At 43.4% G+C, this 18,029-nt stretch overlaps 2 protein-coding genes across 12 annotated transcripts in view; one reads left to right on the top strand and one right to left on the bottom strand.

Moving 5' to 3' along the window:
* Positions 1 to 56: 56 nt before the first annotated feature.
* On the top strand, positions 57 to 11,797 carry AGT (angiotensinogen). Of its 9 annotated transcripts, none has more exons than XM_038133512.1 (6): positions 93 to 162; positions 3,198 to 3,373; positions 5,774 to 6,578; positions 8,837 to 9,101; positions 9,539 to 9,683; positions 10,128 to 11,797. In XM_038133512.1, the coding sequence occupies exons 3-6, from the start codon at positions 5,798 to 5,800 to the stop codon at positions 10,317 to 10,319; spliced, it is 1,383 nt and encodes a 460-aa protein (XP_037989440.1). In that variant the 5' UTR covers positions 93 to 162; positions 3,198 to 3,373; positions 5,774 to 5,797; the 3' UTR covers positions 10,320 to 11,797. The 9 variants fall into 9 exon arrangements, with proteins under 9 accessions (XP_037989436.1, XP_037989441.1, XP_037989440.1 ...); XM_038133509.1 differs by having other exon boundaries at positions 5,771 to 6,578; XM_038133515.1 differs by having other exon boundaries at positions 3,198 to 3,377.
* Positions 11,798 to 16,921: 5,124 nt separating this feature from the next.
* Positions 16,922 to 18,029, bottom strand: part of COG2 (component of oligomeric golgi complex 2) — a 28,173-nt gene continuing 27,065 nt past the window's right edge. For all 3 annotated transcript variants that reach the window (XM_038133054.1, XM_038133056.1, XM_038133060.1), the window contains one exon: positions 16,922 to 17,354. In XM_038133054.1, coding sequence (XP_037988982.1) covers positions 17,253 to 17,354 — 102 coding nt within the window. In that variant the 3' untranslated portion in view covers positions 16,922 to 17,252. The remainder of the gene's footprint in view (positions 17,355 to 18,029) is intronic.

Genomic DNA, 18,029 nt, shown 5'->3' with positions numbered 1-18,029 from the left:
GAAAAACAGAGGCAGGTTTTGAAGAGAAATGAGGGCAGCAGTGGGGGGGAGGGGGGCGGGCCCAGCTTATGCAAGAGTGGGTATAAGAAGGGGAGCTGAGTACCCCTCCAAAATCGGAGAGTGGGGCAAAAGGAGAGCACACACCTCACTGCTGAAGAACAGGTTTGAGAGCTCTGTGTTTCTTTGTACCTTTACTGTGCCTGTTGCAGGGAGAGGTTCATTATAAAATGTGTGTGGGCCACAGGCTTATTTTGGATAGGGGATGCTTGTAGAACACCTTTGCTTTCACCTTCTTGGGTTCCTTGCTGCCAGAAAGCTTTTTGCCCAAATTTGGCCCAGTGCAAGTTCTCTGGCTCAACTCTCTTTAAGGGGCAAAATCCTTGGACCCCAGAACTGAAGGGCAGGATAGAGACTCCGCTTTTTTAAGTTGGAGCTCTATCTTTAAGCACACTCTCATTCCTAAAACCATGGCAACCCAACAAAAAAAGCCTGACAACAGCGTCCACATATAGCAATTGGAATAATGCTCATGCACTCCTGCTTAACAATGTCTCAGAAGTAAAATTAAAGACTAACTGTAGTTAAGTACTACTAGGATAAAACATGTTGCAGGTGTGGCAGGATATGTTCTTCGTAATCTGAAACCTTCTCCTTTAGAAGAAAGTGTTAAAAGATAAAAGACAAAGATCTAAGAAGTGCGCTGGTGTGTGATGCATCTTAATAGGGGAATATTAATTGAGTGAGCGAGCACTCAAAGTGACTGGCAAATGGGGGGGAGCTGAATCTGAGGTTTGTAGTAGTGCATGAACATAAAGTGAAATCAAAGGTTCTTCCTCATTACTGGGACTGGCCAAATTCCCAGTGGCCCAAAGCAAGAGGAGGACTGTGGTGAAAACAGGACATTGAACATTTCCTGGTGAAACTTCTTTTTCTGGAGAAAGCTATGTGATTACTTTATTGATGTGGGGGCAAGGGTGGGGGAAAAAAGATAGACTTCTGTGTTGCTCAAAGACGCTGACCATTTTTTTATCGACAGAAAACAATAGAACTGAGTGCACAAACACTAAAAGGCACCCAAGGATCAACTTGGCTGAAAACCCTGAGAATATTGAACTAAACTGAACTTTCTTTATATGGCAGAGCCCCCAGACACCCATGCTAGATTTGTTGTTCAGGTGACTCCTGCTTCTTCTCTTCTTCAGGGCAGCATCCCCTGCAGCCAGGGCTGCCTGTTTAGGGCTGGTACTTACAGCACAAGGAGACCAACAGCTGCAGCATAGCTTGGTCATGACCTTCAGGGGAGCTGGAGGCAGGAGATAGCCAAACAACAACATTGTCTGGATGCTACAGAACAAAGGCGTAATGATCTAAGGAAAAAAAGTACAGTGAGTGAGGGGTTTGTGATTTCCCTTTTGAGTGTATATTGTCCACAGCAAACATGTAAGTCTGACAGCTGTACTGGATGTTATTAGCATCACTTGTAGTTTATTACTGGCCAAAGCCAGTAATTCTTTTAAATAAGGATACTTTTCAGAGTTTTACGGAATACAAGGTGCCCTTCCATGAAACAGCTTTCATTTGTGTGTCCTCGATTCAGAGAGTACTGGGATGGGTTTTCTTTTTGCCTGTGCTCAAGCCTCATCTAGAGGGATGCAGCAAACCAGCTCTAGCACATAGGCTCAGCATGGTCTGGCCATTTGTGTGCACTGCTGATGCCTGCCTAGTGCCTCAGGTGGACCCACGTGGGTGGTGATGCAGGAGATACAGATTTGGGCTGGGCTCACGTCCCACCTGCAGCTCCACTGGCCTCTAAGGGACCAGCTGGCTCCCCTGCTCTGCATGTGGGAAGTAGTCTCCAGGGCAGAGGGGAAAGAAAGGGGACCCGACACCTAACTTGATTTCTTAGCATTTAGCTGAGCAATATGCATTTTTCATTTTTCATCCTTCTCCCTTTGCCTGTATTCTTTACTTGGCTAGAAGCATTTTGAAGCTGTCTGGAGATGGTACAAATGCTCAGGGATTGTTCTGTGGGCAGATGCTTTCTCAACTGAGATGCTCAGGTGGCAGGAAGACAAAACACCTTGAATGTTTCAAGCTGTTTGTTTAAGCCTTTAGTGCATGACAGCATGTTATGCAAGCCGGGGCTCAGAACTGCTTTTGGACTTCATTATAGTGAAGGTAATCAGATTGTTTAAATGAAAAGCAGGACTGCAGAGACAGAAATTTCTCATCTCTTTGGCGTGAGGCACCTGGCATACAGCCCTTGGGCTGGCAGGACTCAGCTGTCCCTGTCTCCACCTTCATCTCCACCAGCTCCACCTGCCCAGGCACACTGAAAATATCCCTCTCTCTCAGCTCTCTCCTTGAACCCAACATGTAGCTGGGCACTGCAGTACGAATCATGCCTGACTGGCCCTCTAAAATCAAATCACAGATGATAAATCAGCCCTACTCCTGTTAGAGCCATGGGATTTTAATTGCTAAGAATAAAGGGCCCTGAACAAGACCCAGTCTGACCAATTGCGTTTGTCCCTAGCTTGATTCCCTGTTTACGTGCTTAAATAGAAAGAGGGGGCACACCAAAACTGAAAGATTGTTTCAAAAGTAGCACAAAGATCTGCAAATCCTAACCCCTTTTCCCAAACAAGACTTGAGAGGCTGACACTGGAAGGGATGAAGTCTTTGTGATCCAGCTCTGGCCATCTCCCCATCTGGCTTTCATCTTCTCCATTTCAACACATCTTGTTCAAGAGGAGAAAGAACAAAGCCTTGACATCCTGAACAGTTCAAGAGGGAAAGAAGGGGTGAAAATTGAGAGCTTAATCACTTTATTCTACAGTAGCATACATGTCTCACACACTGGTGGGTCCCCAGGCTGCAAGGCAGAGATTAAAGGCAATTTATCTGTGAAGTCAAAAATCTGATCACTGTGCAACAAATCCAAAAATCCAACTGTACAACAAATACAAGTACAAAGAAATCTGCATTCCTTTCAGTCTGGCACAAAATGAGGTCTTTCCTATAATCAGCTATTCTGTGTAGTAAAACCCCCTGTGTCTGCTTTGGTAAATGTGTAACTTCAGGCTACACAGGTGTGCTGGGTCCGGCTAAAGGTTGTGTATCCCTCCCTGGAACTTTCTATGGAGCCGGTGTTCAGCCGGGCTCAGGTCTCATTGGCCTGAGGTAACTTCTCTCAGCCCGCAGGCTGTGATGTAAAGCAGCTTTGCGCAATGCCACCGCAGCCAGCCGCGTAGAAAGGGCAGAATTCCACCCGCGGTGCCACCACGCCGGGGGCGAGAGGTGTCGTGAGGAGCTCGCCTGAGGGACAACAGCATCGGAGGGGCAACAAAGGGGTGACACCCCTGGGACAGAGGCGAGTACGCGCTCTAACTGCATTTGCTTTGAATGCTGCTTTTCCAACTTCAGGTGTTTCCAAAGAGCTTGGGGCTCTCTTCTTTAGCCAAATAAACCACGCTGACTTTCCACAGATGGGGCTTAGGGTAAGTGCTTGGCAGCGAGAACTGCTCCTCTTGCTTCTGCTCTGTGGAACAAAAGCTGAACAGAGCTGGGAGCTCTGGCAAGCCAGAGAGAAGTGACCACTGGGTGCCAACAGTGCCTAATGGCACAGCCTGCCTGGGTGGCACAGGGTCACCTTCCCTGCTGTGCAGGAAAGATTAAGTAATGCCTCAAAAGAATTGTATGATGGAGAGAATAGTGTGGGAAGGGAATTCCTTCTAATTTGTGGCTTTTTGGTTCATTTTCCTGAGCATGCCAATGTGAAAAAATGCATTGAGGAGTCTAGAAATCCACTAGCACAGTAGCTGGGCTAACTGTGAAAGCGAAGTTGGGAAGGCACCTTCCAAGAAATTTTTTCAACCAGTCACAAGTAATGAATATGCTCTGTCATGCATGTCACATGCTACCAGTGGGACTGGGGAGGTGAAGAGGGGCTGGGAGCAGAGGGGACAGCAGCACAACTGTGCTGCTCATACAGTAATTTAGAGGATGAGGTGGGAGTTAATGGGAAAGAACAATCCTTGGGTGAAGGCACAGGGACAGTGACCTACAGCAGATCCTCCCCTGCATGCCTCTGGGGAGCAAATAGTTTCAGGGTTGACTCACAGGCATTCAGTAGGAAGACACTTAGACATCCTGACTGACCATCACAGGAACATAAACTCCATTTGCAAACCCAGCTGTTAGATAGGAGCCTACAGCCTGGGAATGCAGAATCCATGTTAGCAGGCAGACATAGGGCAAGGTATGTCTAGTTACGAAGCATCTGCACATCTCAGTTTTCGTATGTGCAATAGCGAGGTGGTACTGCAAACTGGGATATCATTAGGCATGAAATACGTGGGGACCCCTCAGGGGAAAGAACACAGTTATACGTTGTAAATTAGGCTGGGAAGGGGCCAGTCTTGAACAGCTGGATTTAAACACAAGCATTTCCACCCTGTGTAAAGTGTTGGTGAGACAGAGGTTGGTTGCTCTGTGTCCTCTCAAAAGGCCCAGGCTACCAGAATTACAGTACCTAACAGACTGGTGTGACTCAAAAAGCCTTGGAGGAAGTAAGCAGGGCTTGGGTACTGGCAAGGCTGATAGCAATTTGCCCATCCAATGGGCTCTGCAGAACTTGAAATGGGTGAAAGAGGGTGAACAAAGCTACAACAAACAAGGAATCACTACTAGCATAAAAATACAGCTCTGAATAACAGCATTTTGACTGATGATATGTGTTACAGATGCATAATTTTCAACAGATTTCAATTTGGATTTCAAATACACAAATAAACAGTCATATATTAGAAATCCAAGAAAAGTACAGCAGAGCTATTGAGCTAATAATCAAAAAAGTTTGGTATAAGAAAAGAGAGAATCCTAAAAATATAAAATTTGTCAGTGGGTATAATTTGTCTCTGTGTGAGAGACATGCTCATTCCCAATATGCATTACATCCTTTGTGCTAAAACACCAGAGACATCCACATACAGTAAAATTCTCTGTTTCTTGTCAGGAAAAACAAGAGCAGCTAGCAAGTGGTCTTTTACCTCAGGAGAAGACTGCCTGCGCATCTGAGTAAAACTTAGCCTATCCCTTCTAACTGTATTCAGACATAGAAGGTGCAATGAAACATGGTTTCAGTGTGAGCACATTTGTATAAGGGAGCCTGGAGTGTGTTTGCCTAGAAGTTAGAATGAATGTTTGCACTGGGCTATGAAAACACAACATGCTCAGCTAGTGCCAAGTATTTTGCTGACTAGACATACATTACTGATTAGACATACATTCTGTGTTTGGACCTTAAGAGAACTGGTTTCCAAACCTACTTCCTGCGTAACAGCAGGCACATTGCTTAGCCTGTCTGTGTGTCAGCAAGGCTCAGTGCAGCAGTTTGCAGAGATGGCTCTGACCAGGTCCCGGGAACAAATGTTGTTGCATTTGTTGCAAAACAAGGTTTTGCAGAAGTAGCATGCTCTAGTTTGCAGGCATAACCAGCATCCACTACCATTCCCATGATAAATCCTTACGGTACTGCAGAGGCTAATGGAGTCACATCCGTGCTTACCATTTCCCACCTGCCGCCATTGAAACTGGTGTCTGTCTCATCCGGGACTTTTTGGGGGCAGAGTCAGACCAAACACCACTAAATACTAAAATTCCCACTTTTGTAACTCCAACACAGCACTAGCACCTGACCCTGTGATTAAGAGAAACTGTACTTGAAACAGACTGACCAGTCTCCTTTCCTCCTATTTTTTTCTTTCAGCAGACAAGGTGGAGGAAATTTTCCAACATGAATCTGGTAGCAGATCTTCTCTGCTTGTTGGCTTGCCTTTCTGTGGTGACTTGTGACCGGGTCTATGTCCACCCTTTCAATTTGTTTTCTTTCAATGAGAGTGACTGTGACAAGCTGGAAAAATTGATTCAGGAGGGAAAGACTATTGTCCCTGTCTCCATTGAGTCCCAAACCACACCCGAATATGAAGGTGGCATGAATGACAACAGCAAGTTGGAAGCCCTGAGCCTCAGCACCTGGGGGAAGGAGGAACGGAGCAACTTGGTGTACGTCCTGGGCATGCGGTTTTACAGCGCACTGCAGAAAGCACAGGGGGGCCAAAATGTGCTCCTGTCCCCAACCAGCCTCTACAGCTCCTTGGTGTCATTCTACCTGGGGGCCTCAAACCAGACAGCACTTGATTTGCAGGGTTTGCTGGGATTTGTTCCCCCCTCTGGAAACCCTGACTGCACTTCCATGGCAGTCGGAAGCAATTTCCTTTCCAGCCTGAGGACGATTGAAAGACTTGTGAAGGATGGGGATGATGGGCTGCTCTTTTCCAAGACCCTGTGCTTGTTCTCTGCCCCTGACATAGCCCTCTTCCAGCTGTTCATGGAGCACTTGCTTCCCAGTGCTGATGCATTCTACGCCCGAGCTGTTGACTTTTCAAATCCAGGCGAGGCAGCAAAACAAATAAACGCCTTTGTGGAGGCCAAAAGCGAGGGCCAGAGCAAGGGCTTACTGGCAGACATCGACTCATCCACCGAGCTGCTGTTTGCAGTGGATGTCCACTTGGCAGGTATGAGGCAGCGCTGCTCCTTTTGGAAACAGGCTTGGGGAAGGACGGGCAGCAATCCTGCTCCTGGGAAGGAAGCAAGGTCATGCCTGGCCAGTGGGGAAAGGGAAGGGCTCAGAGGAAAGGTTGGACCTCTGCTCCCCACCACTGTGCCAGGGATCCTGCCCGCACTCTGCCAAGAGCCAGCAAGGGCAATGGGGAGGAGGCAGATGGACTCCAAGAAATTTTCCTTGTCCAGGAAAGGTGTGGAAAGGTGCATAAGAAAGACTTACACAGCATTTCTTGCTGCAGAGGAGCTAAATGTCATGAGGGGCCTCCAGCAAGATTTATCAAGGTGTAGCTTTAAAGAAAACCAAAGGAGCTGGAAGATGCAGGGCAGAGGTACAGATACAAAAAAAGGCTAAAAAATACAATGGACATGACTCCTCTAGTGGCTATTAAACACAGAAGTCTGGATGTAACATCTGGCTCAGGAAGTAACTGAACATCATCAGTTATGGAAGCAGGGCACCTATACAAACCTAGAATAAGGCAATCCCTTCATTGCCTAGGGTCATTCTGTGCTGCTGTCCCAGAAATGCCCCTGCACTACAACTGAGCCTTCTCTTCTGAGTGTAGCTGCTGTCCTAGATACTCATGACTGAATGCAATATCAAAGACTGCACACTTGAGACAGCTTGCCTACTTGGGAATGTATTTCAGGACACTTGCAGTGAGCCCCAAGCTCCTGAGTGGGCCTCTACTGCTAAAGGTAGAGTTGTGGTGCCCAGGAAACCTTTTTGTGCCTCTATTTTCCCACCTCAAAACTGGATGCCAGGTTTTCTTTGCCTTTCATGGGAGCTGTCATTCTCTCAATGAGCTGTTGGCATCAGCTTTCTCTTCATTGTAAGATCTAGCATAGATATGATACCACAAAAGTAATTGTGTTACACACTTGGGCATGGTGACAAAAGCAGTTTTCCTTTAGTAGAACCATTTTTTCCTCTTCTTCTGTATTGGAAACTTGTAATTTGTATAAGCTTAGAAACACATGTTCAAGAGTTTGCCTCACTGGGTCAGCTCTACTACCTTCTCTCTTAGAAGGTGCATTTTAAACGTTACAGTCCCCACACATGGGATGGACAAAATTGGCTCAAGAACAAATGAATTACACAAGCAATTACCTTCTAATAAACACAGAAGATGACTTTAGCATTTGGTTTGCCATTTGGTAGTGAAGGGGCACCCATGACAGCTGATGCTGTCATGCTCCATGTCTGTCCCTATAGCTGCAGAAAGCAAAAAGTACATTTTTTTCTCTGAAACACGTTACAAAAGCTCTGAGATGCTATTAACAGCCATAGCATTGATGAAGTGACAGAAATGTGTACAAAACAACAGCTAAATGTTCCAGTGGTCTCAAGTGCTGTTCAGTTGCACACAGTTTTCTTCACATTTGTAGGCTTGCTGCCAAGCAGGGCCTGCCATTTAGAATTCAATGCAGAACATCAGGTGCAAGTTTCACTGAGGGCAGTAGTTTCTTTAATGCTGAACAGAATTATCTGCCCAGCTGGGCACAGCATTGATCTGTGGCAGTGAGGAGATAACATGTTGAAATGCAAAGCTGCACAGAAGTAGTGCAAGGTAAGAGCAAGGCCTCTCATAGTTGTGAACTGGGAAAGAAATTTACTTTAAGGTCTAGTAAGTGTTCAAGTATGTCCTTTTTAACCTCCTTGGCTCAATGTACTCTTCAGTGTTGTGCTTACAACCTTCCCCATTGCTTGGTTTGTAAGATGGTGAAGAGTGAGTTCTCAGGCAGAGCTTGTGCTGCCTTCCCTCTCCTGAGCCTGCCTGGCTGCCTGAGAGTGCTCCTGCATCAAGAGCTGGCCCAGATGGATGTGCTTCCAAACATGCCACCATTGCACCGGACAGAGAGGAAACAAAGCTGACCCTCTGCACAGGCCTGTGAGGCCCCTGGGCACCGTGTGGCAGCCTGGGAGGAAGCAGGCAACCCAGCAAGCAGAAACCCTTTCCTGTCCCCAGGAAAGGCCACAAAGCCAACAGAAACACAGCAGCTTTAGTCACAGTCCTGATGGTCATGGTCCCTGTGCTGTGAGCTTGATGCCACCAGAAGGCAGGTTAAAAGGGGGAGACATGATTACAGTAGCTAAATGTGATTTTATACATGCAGTCCTTCTCTAAGGCACAGTGTGTTCTGGCAGAGGGGAGAAGGGAAGGAAGAGAAGAAGAATCAATTTCTCCTTTCTTGATCTGTTTTTCAGTGAATGTTAAGCAAGCCTCCCTGCTCAAAGAGCCTCAGGACTTCTGGGTGGATTCAAACACAAAAGTCTTGGTCCCTATGTTGTCTATCACGGGGACATTCAAGTACAAAACTGATGCCAGTGGCACTTTTTGCATGGTGGAAGTTCCCATCAGCCAGACGGCGCTACTGGTGCTGCTGCAGCCCATCAATGGCAGCCACCTGGAGAGCGTGGAGTCCCAGCTGACGTGGGAGTCCTCAGCCTGGTTCCAGTGGCTGTCCCCAAGGTAGGGAAGGGCCATGTGCACTCTCCCATAGAAGGAATGGATGGGATGGGGTGAACCACACGGGCCTGCCCCTCCCCTGGGGTCAGGTCCTGCCAGGGAGGCTTTACTGCCATGCACAAAGAGAAAGCCCTGCACAGCCAGGGGGCTCGTTTCAAAGGAGCTCTACTTCGGTGGGATCAGCTTTTTATCGGGGGGTATGTCAAAGAAATGAGCCTGCCACCCATGAAGTGGGACGATGTGGAGTTTAGCAGCAGACCCTGGCTGAAGTCTGGGTGAGTTCACACTTGGAAAAGAGTAACAGGCACTCACTGTGTTTGTGCCCACACACCAAGCACTTGTTGCAGTTTTTTCACACGCCCATTCCACTACCCAACCATGACGCTCTCACAGGGAACAAGCACTCACTTACCTCTCTCTGTCTCTCTCTCTCTCTGCAGAGAAATTAAATTAAAGCTGCCAGCATTAACACTAGAAGACAGCTCTGATCTACAGGAGCTTCTTGCAGATATGGAACTGCCTACACTGCTGGGGAAGGGGGCAGACTTCAGTAAGATAAGCAATGCCAGTCTAACAGTTGGAAAGGTACAGTACATGTCACTGGCATTAAAAAAAAAGTTTCCTGCACAGCTTCAGCCAACTAAACTGAATAAATTTACCTAGAACTAAGCAGTCAGAGCCATGTAGGAGACATGCTCAGTAGGGAACTGAGTATCACATACAGTGTTATGGTTTTGATCTAGTAGGAGAATAATGCTGATAATACAAAAGTTTTAGTTGTTGCCAAGTTGTGGGAGGAATGAGTGAGCAGCTGTGTGGTACCTAGCTGCTGGCTGGGGGTAACAGCATTACAGACCAGCCCAGTGTAAAAGCAGTTATACAGCTTTTGCACGTTATGGACAAATATTCCAACATCTTTTCTAAACACCTATGGAGTACAATGTGCTTCATCGTTTACTCAGACGCATTTCTCCCATCATGATTGTGCTCTGATGACTCCAGAATTACTCATATGTTTTTTCCTTACAGGTAATAAATAAAGCCTTTTTCAAACTGGCCAGTGATGGAACAGATCAGCCAGAAGACCCTGCAGCACAGAAGGAAGATGGGGTGTACCTGGATGTAACACTGAATAAGCCATTCCTTTTTGCTGTTTTTGAAAAGCAGTCAAGGGCAATGCTTTTTCTTGGCAGAGTAGTAAACCCTTTGCATGAGGATTAAATGCAAACACAGAGAAAAAGAAAGCAATGGGATGATGCACATTTCCCATCACCTTTTTCTTATTCATCAGATACTTTTGTGATGTTGTTGAGTGCTCTACTTAGCTTTGAGATGAAACAGTCAGTGTTCAAAATACAGCTTTTTGAAAGCTAACACCTTGCAACGTTTCATGTGAGGTGACTCACATCCTTTCTCCAGCCTCCATTTTATTCTTTGTGTCTCTTTTGCTCCTAGTTCCCTTTTTGGATGCAGTGGGGCAGGGCAGTGTTTCGATGCGAAGCATCACCTTGAAAAAACAGATAAGCAGCTTTTACTATAGTATTTTTATTTACTACAGAAAAGGACCTCTTCATTCTTTAAAAAGCTTTTCTAATTGTCAGTCAGTTTTGCAAGAGAGACTCCCTTTTACATTACACTGAAGATTTTACAATTATCCACAGAGATTTCTAGCTTCATCAGCAACATTTCCCTCTAAAATGCTGCCAACAGCACAGGCAGGCTCCCCTTGTCCCACTGAGACAAGATTTTTCTGCTTTGGAAGCAAAAACATGCTTAGAGGAAGTTTCTTCTTTCTGCAGCCCAGATGGATATGTTCACTTCTTAACTCTATGGAAATGCTAAAAATAGGGTTTGGTAGTATTAATGAACTGTGATGGATAAATTCTCAGAGCCTGACAGAATTACCTCTGATTTTTTTAGGAAAAAGATCCCACAAGGTCTCCTTTTGCAACTCAATTCCATTTACTGGATTACTTTATAACCTGTGAGGCATTTCTTGCAGCCTTATAGCAAAGAAGGACATTACTGGTTAGAGTCCAATTCTGTAAACTTTAACATATCCAAACCATATGTTCTTTAAAAATAGCATTAATGGCAATAATATATATTAGTATAAATAGTGGATGTGGTGCTGCTACTTGTGAATAAAACCATTACAGCAATCCAGTCCAACTCTTAACAGAGTCATAGAAATTTGAAACATTAAAGTGGAACAACAGATTATTAGATGACTTTGAAGTGAGGAATTGGGAGACAAACCTTGGTACTAAGCCTGGAACAAGGATTTCCACCTCTCATCTCTGGATTTATTGTTAGCACTGATGGCACTTAAAAATAACTGCAAACCTCTTTGGCAGATCATGCGAGACCCATCCTACAGTGCACAGCAGCTCATTACCATCCACAGTGGCCCAAATGTGTATCTAATCTAAATGCACTAATGCCAGCAGCTTGGTGTCAGTGATGTGGATATGTCACACATCCCTGTAGCTTCATGGAAAATGCTGTAACATCATAAATAAAATAACCCCCAAGAATGCTAGGATACAGCATCCGTGTATTTATCCATTTATACTGTATGGACTCCAGATGGTCTAACATCTAAATACTGTACTTGTATTATATACAGAAGTAATTAAGTATGAAAATGCAGAGGTAGAAAGATGCAAATAAACTCACTTCCAAGTTTCTTTGCCACAGTTCACTTGGGCTTTTGTCCATAAATGAGTCCTGGCTTATTTTGTCCATAAGTAAGTTCTGGGTACACTGACAAAGTTGAGGGGAAAATGCCTTTATTCAGAGTGGGGGGGGCACATGCTCTGGAACTCCATATCCCTCTTCAGTGGTTATAGGCAGAAAAGCAAAACAAACCCATCAAACACACTTTTCAGAAAAGAAATTTTGTGGTGGAGAGCACCTCTCCACTGACACCCTGGAGACGAAAAGGAAGAAGAAAAGGGCAGAGACAGGGAACTAAAAGTAAACTCACCAGAATAAGGACCGCAAAGAGAGAAGTGCTGGAGCAAATGCTACAATACCAACAAGGTAAACTATCTGTACAGGTATGCATTCTCCTGCATATTCAAATGGTAAAAAACAACCAACTAACAAAAAAAAACCAAAAACACCCACACCCAATTCCCAACTAAGTCTCTGCTTCCTCAACAACGTATGCTCTCCTGACACTTGTTTCTGACATCAATTTTGCATGTAAATTTTCATAGCATTTTTTACTCTTCCCTCTCCTCCAATTTTACCAAATTCCTCTGTCAGGAACACCATGATACACATTTCCAAGCATCCTAGACACCACTCACATACTGAGATCCCAAATGCAATCTACAGCCTACTAATCTAGTGAATGAAGCACCTAAACTCGGGCTCTAAAAGGTGGGAGATTTGGAGAAACAGAACAAAGGCAAGGATGAGCTCTTTAGGTTTCATCAAACAGCACAGTTGATCCCTGAGCATAGCAGACAATTTACGGACAGCATAAAAACCACAACAACTTTTAAGAAATCTATGCAGTTTGCTTCCTCATCCCTCCAGTTTGACCTTGAAAATACAATGGTTGATAGAAAAAAAGAGAGTAAATATTCCTTGAGTGGTCCAGCCAAATATACATACTGCTAGTTATCTTTAGACAATGAGGTTAGAACAGTCTGGTCCGCTTCTGGTATAACCTACCAAGTTGAGAACCCAGTTACCATTTTAGAGGAAGACATACCACTGCTCTTTCTCTCCTCAATATTGTACAAAACCTCTTCCAGCTAAATTCCTTCCAAGATTAGAAAGGCATAGCAAGTTTTCTAAAGGTTCTAGAATGGAAGAAGAAAAAGGCACAACATCAAAACTGCATTTCTGTCATGAAGTGCACTTCAAAAATTACTTAGGAATAGAAGTAATATGATTAGTAGCAGAAGACATCTCCATTGGAACACTTACATGGTAGATTGTCTCCTCAATGAGCCACAGTGTTTGAAAATGCTAAAATTCAGTTTACCAAAGACTAAGTTAATTCACACCTTTCTTTCAATGGGCGTAGCACACAAATTCTTAACTGATTATTCCACTGAAAGAAAATTCAATCCTATTCAAGTGAACAAAAATAAAAGATGGGGAACTGACATAGAACCACTGATACAGACATTTAAAGCAATCATAGGACCATTCAGCAATTTTGATTTGCTGCACAATGTTATTTCCTGCTCTGAAATTAAAGCTGTTCTTCAATGGAAAAGAACAGAATTCAGCCTAAGTCCTCAGAAAGTTGATGAAGACTAGTAGGAAGCACTGTTATTGCAGGAAGATGTGGAAAATCACTTGCAACTCAAGTGTAAGTAATCTCTCCGTGCCTTCTTGGTTTGGTACGCAGACTATATATTTTTCCCCAGCTTTGGAGGATACAAACAAAACTGTTCTATTTTCAATCATGAGTCTGTACAGGTCTCAGAATCTGCTGCTTTAGTGACAGCTGTTGTAGAAATTTAATTGTATAGAGATGCAGACCTGCTGAAGTGAGCAGTTGCACAGTGCATTTATAATCCTAAAATCTCAGTCTCAGGCTACAACTTACAAATCCATTTTATAATAGGAAAACATTGCTGAAAGCAGCAGTAGTCAGAACTAGGAAGATGTTTCTATTCCTGACTCTTAAGAAAATTAAGAGGTGTGGGAAGAACATGCTTTCTGTGTTCATCTATTAGAAGCCTGGAAAAATATAGTATGTACACAAACTTCTTGTTCATAAGCAGTAAGAGTTACATCCAGTCAGCAGTGTGTGCTTAAGGCTGAGGATTTCCACATGCCTGAAAGAGACAAACAGATCTCTCATCTGACAAGTTGGTTCACCTTGCTGTTTCTTTATTCAGCAATAACATTGGATGCTCCCTTGATTGTGCATGTGCCATGAATGGAGAGATGCTAAGCAAGTTAGCAAAGCCAAATCCTGCTCTCCATTACTCAAGATTGAATGCAAGCACCACCACGCAATTTTAAGCAGCAGGGCTTTCCTCACTGCCTCCCTTCAAAAAATTAGCATTAGAAAAGTCCTAACAGCCACCTTTCCTAATTGCTTCAAAAGCACCATGATCACATGGTTGTGTCTTCTCAACTAAAATATAATCAGTTTCCAACAGTGAGGAATGAAAGCCCTCAAGCTGTGAAAGGTTTGTTCACTAGTTTCACTTCACCCAACAGCCACGTGCTACACACCTTCTATCTCTAAGTACTTGGAAAATTTGCATAATCTGGCCATTAAGCCCCAAGCTCTCTAAATACTTTAGGAAGGAACAGGTATTTTTAATTAATAATCTGGAACTAGAATTCCAGTGTTAAATTTTCACAAGGAAAAAAAAATCAGAAAAACAAAACACAAACAAAACCAGGGCATTTTTTTTTTTTTTACTTTAAAGCCCTACATTCAACTCCTACTGTGCCCAGACTATGTTGCCTGTCCTTAACATGGGAATGAGAAGCATCAATAGGCAGATCTCTCTAGGTTCAAGAAAGCTCTTTGTTACTCCTTCTACCATTTTAAACCCTAGTAACACTTTCAAATTTCCTGCTAAATAAAGATGCACCTTGCACAGATTTAACTAGGTTTGAAGTTGCAAAAATTCTACATGTAGGCAGGTGAGTTCTAATAGATAATATAATACAAAAAAGAAATGCCAGCCTTGAATAAATTATAGCTTAGTGAATTAAGTTTGAATTTGAAGGAAAACAGGTAGTCTGAATGAATAACATTTAAGTAAGATACTTGTAGTAAAAATTATTTTAAAATTTAAATTCATTTATGAGTTTTTGTTGCAGCCCTTCATACCAACATGGTCTGTGAAAAAAAACCACATCAGTTAAATGAAAACATTCAAAACCCAAAAAGAGCTAACCATATCCCATGATGAAGGAGCAAAGCAGCAATGAGAAATAGCAGAATCCTGTTCCTGAGAGTACTTTATCCAGCTCTGCTTAGGGTTAGAGTTACACCCAGAGTTAGTGTTATGCCTAGGGTTAGGGTTCCGAAAATCACAAAGCCCAGAGCTCCAGGCACACAGCAGCTACAAAAGGCATGCCGAGGGGAAAACAAAACTGGCACAACATGGCTTCTGCCCCACCTTTCTGCCCCACCTGCGTTCCCCTTTGCATGGCATTTGCAGCTGCAGTGTGCCTGGAGCTCTGGGCTCTGTGGTTTTCATAACCCTGACCCGAGGCAGAGCTTTGAAAGCAGTCTTGGGTGACGTCTGTTTCCAAAGAATGGACAAAAAAATGCCAAAATCAACCTCACAGATGCTGCAAAAGTTGGGGAAAAAATCAAGGAAAAAGACAGACAGTTGAGGGGAAGAGATAAGTGACATGGCATGGAGGCTGCGGAAAAAAAAAATCTTTGCCAAAGTGAAAGCCATCCAAAGGCATGGGATGCCATGAAGTGCAGGGACACGGACCAAAGCTTGCCAAAATTGATTGACATTGAAATCCTGGAAACAGAAAAGAAGGACTTACAAACACTCTGTAATGGAGATATGATTAAAGGAAATGCAATTGAGAAAAAAACCCCTAAATATCTGAAAATTGGCAAATTTAGTGAGTACAAGAAGATGGACCGGGATTACATGAGGTGCAGTGCAAAGGACCAAAACATGCCAAAACTAACCTCACAGATGCTGCAAAAGCAGGGGGAAAAACTGAAGAAGACAAAACATTGACCGGAAGATATGAGAGACACCTAGAGTTAGGGCTCTGAAAACTACAAAGCCCAGAGCTCCAAGGACACTGCAGCTGCAAAAGACATGCCAAGGGGAACACAGAACTGCCAAAACATGGCTTCCTCTACAGCTTTCTCCTTTGAACTAGCCTTATACCAAGGCTGCTCTCTCAGGAGAGCTGGAATAACATTTGGAAGTTTTTGAGACCCTGTAAAGAGTTAAAGCACACAGCTGCCTGTCTGTCAAGGCCACAGACAGAACTTGCCATAAGATAAGCCATCACAGCAGGAACTGGAGCTAAGCACAGAATGGAGGAATTTGTGACAGGAAGGTGCTGACTCCAGACCTGTGAGTGGTGAGATCTGGTTAGCACATCCTGGTTAATGCATCCAGACAAAACTTCTCTGGCAAACCGTGGGAGAGAAAGCAAGTGCTCATGCTCAGTATCAATGTTCAAATTCACCCTAAGTTATGGGACAGATGGAGTCTGTGACCATCAACAACCCTGATGTGCCCCCAGACTCATTTCTGGGGCTTCCCACCAGAGGACTGCATGTGATTCACAGTAGACAGCATAGAATTCCCCTTCAGGGGAGGTACCAGGGCATTCCTACCTGAATCAAAACATGTATGAACCCACTGAACCCATGTATGAACCCTCTTTGTTTCATTGATTTCCCCCACCCCTGATGGATCGTGATTGTGACCATCACTTTGACCAACGAACATCTAAAATGGCAACACTCAAGTCTTGTTGTTGGATGGTGATGTCTTTCATCTCTACTATGTACTCATATATTTTCTCTTTCTTTCTTTTCCTTATATATTTCCTTAAATGTTATCTCTATACTTTCATATTGTTCTATTTCTACAGACAACAACCAAAACAGCTACATACCTTTTTTCCATTGCAACCAAACTGCTCTAAAATAAACCACATAGATAGATAGATATAGCTATATATATAAATATAGATACATAAACTCTGGTCACTCAGTGTCCTTTCACTCTAGTCAAGGGTTTGGTTAACAAGAACCTCAGTTACTTTGCCTCTGGAGTGGGCTGTAACACAGCCATCAATCAATACATTTAATTGAAAAACACCTGGTACATCAAACGTTAGGAAGACAATTTATTACATATTATTTTCAACATAGAACTTTGCTCTTGTACATTTCAAGTTGTACAACAAAAATAAGAAAAACATTTTCTTCTACTTTTATTCTATAGTAGAAAGTTTAGAACTTGGATTGCTTTCCATATAATGGATAACTGATAAAGTCTCAGTCTTTTGGTGAAGCAAGTTCATCAAGGCAGAAGATACACTGATTTGCTGCTTGAGATACTTTAGGAAGCACTTAATTGCTATTTATTTGGTAAAACAAAGCGGAGTTTTCTCTCTTTCTTTTAGGGACATTGTTTATCTTCAGTCACATGCTTTCAAAAATATCTAGGATGGTTCCATTGTAGCCTGTTCCTTGGCAGTTAGAACCAGCTCTGCAAGGGCTGAAAAGCTTTTTATGCTGCTTGTTTCCAGTCCCATCTTTCGCATCTAAAAAGATACAGAAAACCCATTAATTTTCTTCAAAACATTGAAAATCCACTAATTATTCTACTTAAAAATACTTAGTGAAGCCTATGTTTTGTCCTGCACTGACATGTGGCAAAAAACACAACTGCATATACTACAATATAAATATTTTCATCCAACTTTGCTCACTTAAGTCTCTCTGGTTACAGAAGTGTCTTGCAGGGAAATGTTTCACCATCTTCTAGGCAACTTGTAACTAAAGCCAGCTGGAAGTTTCCCAGTGAAGCAATCAGAAAGAGAAACTTGGCTGCAGTTGGTTTTAATGCATTGATTTCAACTGATTTTTTTTTTTTTTTTTTTTTTACTACTCCAAATGAAGTTTCTGGGCAGTACTTTAAAGATCAACATGAATGCATCCAAGAAGAGCCAACAGCACAGTGAAAGCATTTCAATAGGCAGCAAAAGCCTATGGCTCTAGGTTCTAACCTTGAACTTCCTGGGAGACAAAAACAACTCTACAATTACAGAGGTTGCTGCAAGTAATTTCTTAGCCAGGAAATCGCTTGTTCTGACAGTAAGAAAAATATGGCCATGAAAAAACTAAGACTGCAGGGAAGCAGAAAAATCTGGATCTAACTAAAACTAATGAAGTGATTCTGAAAAGGTGTTTGCTGCTGGACCTCTTTGTAATAGTCA

Source organism: Motacilla alba, chromosome 3 (assembly GCF_015832195.1).
Source record: "Motacilla alba alba isolate MOTALB_02 chromosome 3, Motacilla_alba_V1.0_pri, whole genome shotgun sequence".
NCBI lineage: Eukaryota > Metazoa > Chordata > Aves > Passeriformes > Motacillidae > Motacilla > Motacilla alba.
This window is presented reverse-complemented; position numbering and strand designations above follow the sequence as displayed.

Excerpts from the sequence above, each read along its gene's own strand:
- AGT (XM_038133506.1), top strand. Across the intron at positions 6,579-8,836 it reads AGTGGATGTCCACTTGGCAG|TGAATGTTAAGCAAGCCTCC; the intron begins GTATGAGGCAGC and ends TCTGTTTTTCAG. Across the intron at positions 9,684-10,127 it reads CCAGTCTAACAGTTGGAAAG|GTAATAAATAAAGCCTTTTT; the intron begins GTACAGTACATG and ends TTTTCCTTACAG.